This window comes from Malurus melanocephalus, unplaced genomic scaffold (genome assembly GCF_030028575.1).
Source record: "Malurus melanocephalus ecotype Western Australia unplaced genomic scaffold, MMel_1.1 scaffold_848, whole genome shotgun sequence".
In the NCBI taxonomy this organism is placed as follows: domain Eukaryota; kingdom Metazoa; phylum Chordata; class Aves; order Passeriformes; family Maluridae; genus Malurus; species Malurus melanocephalus.
This window is the reverse complement of record NW_026624080.1, coordinates 5899-12945: the sequence shown is the minus strand read 5'-3', so window position 1 is coordinate 12945 and position 7047 is coordinate 5899. Positions and strand designations below refer to the sequence as shown.

Sequence of the window (7047 nt, the reverse complement as noted above, 5' to 3'; positions counted from 1 at the left end):
TCCCTGTCCCCATCCCGTCACCCTCACCCGCCTCCTTGATGAGTTTCCGTGCCTTCCTCTCGCTGAAGGAGGACAGCTGGCAGGGCTGGGGGTGGCGCAGGGCCTGTGCCAGCCCGGGGAAGGGGACAGCCTGGCAGTACACCACCAGCGCCGACAGCTCTGGGGACACTTGCGACGCGTCCTTGGCCTGCAGAGCCACCGTGGCGTCAGGGCCACCCTGGCTCTGGTGGTCACCAAAGGGTCTSCAGACCTCCCTACCCTGCTGGTGCTGAGTGCTGAGACCCCCAAGGCCATGGGGACCCTCAGGGTGGTGGGGACCCCAATGCAATGGAGACCCAAGGTGGTGCAGAACCTGAGGCAATGAATGGGATGAGGGACCAGGGGCTGATGGGGAACCCAGGCAGGTTGAGATCCTGAACCCCAAGGGGATGGACAGCCCCAGATGATACAGACCCCAAGGTGAGGGAGACCCCAAAGTGATGGAGAACCTGAAGTGATGGAATATTTGTGGTGACAGAGACCTCGAGGTGATGGAGCCACTGAAGTGATGTGAAACTGAGGCCATGGAGACCCTAGTGGGTCACCCTGGGTGTGATGGACACCCAAAGTGTCATAAACCCCAGAAATGGACCACCCACCCATCCCAGTGGGATGAGGGAGGCACAGCTGAGGGGTCCCCAAGCTCAGTCCCCTCTGCCAGGCAGTGACAGCCGCTCCCCACCCCACAGCACCAGCCCCATCAGCCCCCCCAGCTCCACCCCATCACCCACCTGCAGAGGTTTGATCTCCTGCAGCGACTGCAGCGACTGCAAGAGAGAGAGCGGGGCTGCAGAGGGGACTGCTGGCAGTGCCCACCTGGGACAGTGCCAGGGCTCCATGGTCCCACAGGGCCACCAGGGGTCCCCTGGCACCTCCAGGGTGCTCTGATCCACAGCATCACCAGGACKCCATGGTCCCTCCCCAGAGTGCTGTAATCCACCAGGACCACCCAGACTCCATGGTCCTCCAGCATGCCCTGGTCCTACAGGATTCCATGGTTCCCTGGTACCACCAGGATGCTCTGATCCATCAGGACCACCAGGATGCCCTGGTCCCCTGGCACCACATCCCTGGGAGAGCCCCTTACCCGCCGAGGGCCTCTCTCCTGCACCTTCTCCTCCTCTTCCTCTTCCTCTTCCTCCTCTTCCTCCTCCTCCTCCTCGCAGGTGACACCCCGGGGCTCCTGCCACAGCTCCGGCAGCTTTTTGCCTTTCACCAGGATCTTTTCCTTCAGCTGCTGCAGGAGGCAGGGCCGAGCTCAGGGCTCGGAGGGGACACGGGGACACGGCAGTGGGCGGGTGGGTGGCCTTACCTCSGGGGAGGGGAGATGGTGGGGGTCGTGCCCCTGCAGGGGCTGTGTCAGCAGCTTGTCCCCCAGGATGGTCCTCATGTGCCGGGCCATGGTGGCCTGCTGCTCCAGCCCGCAGTGGTTCTCCAGGGACAGGATGACGGGGTAGGGAGATTTCTGGGCATGGGGATGGGCAGTGCTCAGAACCCAACACCCGGCACCCAGAACCAGACGCTTAGTGCCCAGGACACGGCACCCAGAACCAGACATCCGGAACCCGGCACTCAGCATCCAGAACCCAGCACTTGGCGCCTGAGACCCAGCACTCAGAACCCAGAACCTGACACTCAAAACCCAGCACCCTRCACCCAAGACCCAGCACCCAGGACCTGTCACACAGAATGCAGAACCCAGAGCCCTGCACCTAGAACATTGCCTCTTGAACTGACACATAGACTGTTACATCTAGAACTCTGCATCTAGAACCCTAGAATTGTGGCACCTAGAACCGATACCTAGAATGTTGCTCTAGATCCGGCACCTAGAATGTTACACCTAGAACGTGGCATCTAGAACTCTGCATGTGGAACCTGGCACCTAGAATGCTGATCTAGATCCGGGAAAAGTCCCGAGACCTAGAACGTTGATCTGGAACCGGAAGCTGAGACCTAGAACTCTGATCTAGACCCTAGTTCAGCACCCAGAATATTGATCTAGAACATGGGATCAACACCTAGAACGTTGATCTAGAACCAGGCCCCGATACCTAGAACGCTGATCTAGAACAGGGTCCAGCACCCAGAACACCGATCTAGAACCGGGGTCTGTACCTAGAACACTGATCTAGAACCGAGTTCGAAACCTAGAACCTGGATTTAGGACCGGCAACAGTGCATAGAATGCTGAGCTAGAACTGGGATCAGCAGCTAGAACGTTTATCTAGAACCTGAACCAATACCTAGAACGCTGATCTAGAACAGGCATCTAGAACACTGCACCTAGACCTTGACACCTGACACCCAGAACCCAGCACCCGACACCCAGAACCCCCCAGGGCTGGCGTCCCCGGCCTCACCTCGAAGGCGGAGTCGCGGATGCTCTCGATGACGTCGCGGAAGAGGATTTTGGAGGTGAGCGTGTGGCCGTGGTAGACGACAGGCTCCCCGTCRGAGCCCTCCCAGCAGTCCAGCTCCACGCAGCGGCACCCCGCCCTCAGCGCCCTGTCACCGCCACACCACCGTCACTGCCACCGCCCCAGCGTCACGCTGGAGCCACCGGGGACCGGGGACACCCACCTGCCATAGGCTTCGGTGCTGCTGGTGCCGCCGATCTGGTTGCGGGTCAGGTAGGTGTTGTGGGACGAGGAGATGAAGTAGTGGCTCAGGGGCTGGCTCATGTCCTGGTGCACCCGGGTGTGCTCCTGGTTGAGGATGTCCCCGGCRGCCGACAGCAGGTACATGGTGAAGCCGTCCAGCATCATCAGGTCCTGCCGCTTGGCTGCGGGGACACGGTGCCAGGTGTCACAGAGGGTGTGTGTGGCACTGTCAGGGGGCTTCCCCTCTTGGATGTCCCCAGGGTGTCCATGCTCAGCCCTAAGCTGGCACTGTGGCACCCAGGGACATGGAAGTTCCCTTGAGTSTCCCATCTCCATCCTGATGTCCCAATCCTGCTAGTGCCACATTGACCGTGGACATGGCACGGTGACATCTGTGGGGTGGAGGTTCCTTGTCCCCAACCCTGATGCCCTCTGCTCTCACAGTGCCATGTTCACCCCAGACCTGGCACTATGGCACCGCCAGGAGATGTGTCCCTTTGTGTCCCATCTCCCATCTGATGTCCCCATCCTGCTACTGTCACATCTACCCTAATGGCCACATCTACCAGTGACACCCTAAAGATATGGACACCCTTTGTCCCCACCATGATGTCCCCTGTCCTCCTAGCACCATGTTTGCCCTGGACCCTCCATGGTGGCACCTGAGGCAGTGTCACATTCATACCAGGGCTGGTGTCACATCACCCAGGTGACATGGAACTCCACCTCCTGTCCATCCCTACCTTCTCATCCCCTGTCCCCTCAGTGCCACATCCACCAGGCCATGTGTTGGGTGGCTGACACCGGTGGGAAGGGACACGGGGACACTCACCCAACCTCAGAGGACCCCATACCAGTTTGGGGGGTGACACCACCAAGCAGAGCCCCATTCCCACACCACCCATGGCTTCCCGTGGCTCCAGCAGTGCCCATGCCACCATGCCACCATGCCACCATGCCACCATGTCACCTTGTCACCCCGTCAGCCCTACCCTTCTCGTTGAGCTCATAGGTGCGGATGACAGCGCGGGCCTGGCGCAGGCTGGACTCCTCTCCCTGATCCCGCAGGAAATCCTGCAGCTCCTCGGCCGACAGGACCCGATCCTCGCCCGAGTAACGCCCGAAGAGCTCCTCCAGCTCCGGCCGCCGCAGCAGCTGCCGGCAGAACTCCTCCAGCTCCCAGCCCTCCAGCCGCTCGTTGCCCGAGTGGTCACACTCCTGATGGGACACAGCCCAGCCTCAGGGACTGTCCCCTCCCTGTGGGGACAGGGGTACGGCCACCCCCTGCCTTGTCCTGCCTGTCCCCTGCAGCTGGCAGTGTGTGTGTGATGAGTTTGGGGGGCTCAGCCACTGACACGTCCCCTCTGTTCCCCCACCCAGAGCCCTCTGACCCTCCAGTGCCAAATGGAGCAGAGCAGATATCTGTGCCTCAGTTTCCCCAGGTGGAAAGGCACCTTGGGAGATGCCCAGAGGGACAATTCTCCATGGGGGAGATATGTCACACCTTGGGGACACAGGGTACGGTGACAGGAACAGCCCACCCCACCCCACCATGTGCTCCTGATGGTGCCCAGCCATCGGTGGCAGTGGGTGGCTTTGGGTGTGAGGGGTTGGTCAGTTCCGGCACTGGAAAAGGAGCCAGCGATTCCCTCCCGGTGACAGCAGCGGGGACAGCAGGCAGTGCCACTGAGGACGGGTACCTTGAAGAGCTTGGAGGCGTAGACATCGTCCATGTCGATGTTGAGCATCCTCAGCATGCTCTTCACCTCCCGGAAGGACATCTTGTTGTCCTTGTTCCTGTCAGCTCGCTGCAGGACCCCGTGGATCCAGCTGTGCCCAGGTAAGGAAACCACCTGGCGTCACCCAGCCTGTCCCCAGCCTATCCCCAACCTGTCCCCAAGCCCCCTGAGATCCCTCAAAGGATACTGGTCGAGCTTCTCCATCTGGCTCATGGCCTGCAGCCGCCCCATCAGCTTGGCGAGCCCCTGCACCCAGTGCCGGGCGTCCTCCTCGCCGCGGGCCGCCAGGTCCAGGTTCTTGCGGCGTCCCTTGAAGACGAGCGTGAAGCAGTGGCGCTCGGGGAACGCGGCCCCGTGCTTGCGCAGCCCCTCCGACTGGCGACCCTCGCGCACCGCCTCCAGCTGCGCCACCGAGACTGTGGGGACACGGGCAGGGCTGGCGAGGGACCSTGGGCAGGCTCGGGTCACCCRCCCTGTGWGACACCRCCCYGGCTGCTGGCGGACACCCCCGGGGGACGGCGCTAGGCCGGGCTTAACCCGCTAATCCCAGGCGAGACAGGAGGCGCGGCCGCTGTCCCCGCGGGGWTGGGGACCGGGACGCTGGCAGGGGATGGAGCCGCCTGGCAGCGGTGCCAGCTCCAGGCACCCATCCCAGACGGGAGGGTGAAAAGGGATGGGTGACGCCAGGGAGGGGGACAGAGTCTGGCTGGGGTGGAGACAGGACCTTGCGCTGACCCCAGGGGGATGGGGAAGGGTGGGGGCTCTGAGGGATCAGCAGGGGGTGTACTGGGAGGCACTGGGAGGCACTGGGAGGTGTTGGGTGAAGTGGGTTGGGGGCTCAGGTATCGGGTGGGGGTCCATATTCTGGACTGGATTCATATYTTGGGTTGGGGTCTGCATCCCAGGGTCTGGGCAGGTCCTGGATTGGGGTCTGGGTTCTGGGAGATGTCTGGGTCCTGGGTTGGGATCTGGGGTCCAGGTCATGGGGGGGGCTCCAGGCAGGGATCTGTGTCCCASGGGGCACCCCCATCCCAGGRRTCACAGRTGSGGGTYTGGRTGGGGTCTGCATTGTGGAGTTCCAYATCCCGGGGTGGGGTCTGGTTCTCATATGGGGATTTGGGTCCTGGGCTGAGGTCTGGGTCCTGGGTTGGGGCCTGGAACTCAGGTGGAGTCTGGGTTCTGCGTGGGGCTCCAGGTGGGGTTCTGGGTGCTGGGAATGGATCTGGGTCCTGGGTGGGGGTTCAGGTCCTGGGGTAGGCTCTGGGTTCCAGGTGGGGGTCCTGGATTGGGGTCTGGGTCTCACATGTGTCTGGATCCTGGGTGGGAGTCCAGGTCCAAGGTTGTGGACAAGGTCCTGRATTGGGRTCTGGGTCCCAGGTGGRGTCTGGGTGAGGGTCTAGGACTGGRTGGGGGTCTRTGGGTGGGTTTGGGGCACTGCCCAGGACCTGGCCCTTCCCTACAGCTCCAGATGTGTCCCGGTGTCCTCGAGCCCCTGTGGGGCTGTCACTCACAGCTCTGGGGGGAGCGGGCRCGCCCGAAGCGTCCCTCGAAGCACACGGTCACCCCGTCCTCCTGCAGGCGGAACAGCCGCTCCCTGGAGCCCCCCTTGGCCTTGACCTTCCAGAGCAGGGACCCCCGGAGCATCCGCTGGACATCCTCATCCTCTGTCAGACCTGTGGGGACCAGCCCTGGGCTTGAGGGGGGTCTGGGGGGCACTGGGGAGCACTGGAGGTTCTGAGGGTGTACTGGGGGATGGGGAGGGAGTGGGGGGTCAGTGCACATCTGTGTGCACATCTGCATCCTGTGGGATGGCATGGGACAAACGGGACAAACGGGACAGGACAGACCTGATGGGATGGGACAAGGTGGGACAGACACAATGGGACAGAACAGCACAGGCTGGCATGGGACAGGATGGAATGAGATGGACTGGAGAGCTGGATTGGATGGGATGGGATGGGATGGGATGGGATGGGATGGGATCCATGGGATGGGATGGGATGGGATCCATGGGATGGGATGGGACGTGGATGACACAGTGTGACAGTGCAGTTGAGACAAGATGGGACAAGATGAGGCAGGTAGGGTTGGACAGGGCAGGGTGGGGCAGACCAGAATGGATGGGACAGAGTGGGCAGGACAGACATGACAGGACAGGATGGGACAAGATGGGACAGATGGGGTGGCACAGGAGGGGGTTGGGATGGGACCAGACTGGCCGGAGAGGACACACAGGACAAGCCACTGCCCTTGGGCCCTTTTAGAGCACTGTGTGGCTGTCCAGGGGGACAGGACATAGCCGTGACACAGCCCAGCTGCTAAATCCCAGCAAAGCCGCCCGGATCCCGCATGGAGATGCCAGGATGGTGCCAGCAGCACAGCTCAGGCTGGGAACAATGACRGGGTGGACTCAGGGGACTGGCAGGCCAGGACTTTCCCATCCATCACGGAGTGGCTATTTCCTCCCTTTTTTTGTTTTGGCAGCAAAACAAAACATCCCCAGTGGCCACGTCCCACTCGGGACAGAGGTTTCACTCCTGGGCTGGGAAAGGGTGGTTTTGGGGCTCACAGGGACATCCTGAGCCTGCCATGGCCTCGGGGGGACACAGCCACCAGCTGCCAGCACCTCCTGCGTGGTCACATCCTGCCCAAGGTGTGGGATGGAG

At 62.1% G+C, this 7047-nt stretch overlaps 1 protein-coding gene across 1 annotated transcript in view; it reads right to left on the bottom strand.

The window, feature by feature from the left end:
• Nucleotides 1-7047, bottom strand: part of PLCD3 (phospholipase C delta 3) — a 14166-nt gene that overhangs the window by 5054 nt on the left and 2065 nt on the right. Inside the window, exons 2-11 of the mRNA XM_057385622.1 lie at nt 5893-6054; nt 4569-4797; nt 4343-4472; nt 3635-3860; nt 2623-2824; nt 2403-2547; nt 1352-1504; nt 1127-1276; nt 771-806; nt 28-187 (exon numbers count right to left, since the gene is read on the bottom strand). Coding sequence (XP_057241605.1) covers nt 28-187; nt 771-806; nt 1127-1276; nt 1352-1504; nt 2403-2547; nt 2623-2824; nt 3635-3860; nt 4343-4472; nt 4569-4797; nt 5893-6054 — 1593 coding nt within the window. The remainder of the gene's footprint in view (nt 1-27; nt 188-770; nt 807-1126; nt 1277-1351; nt 1505-2402; nt 2548-2622; nt 2825-3634; nt 3861-4342; nt 4473-4568; nt 4798-5892; nt 6055-7047) is intronic.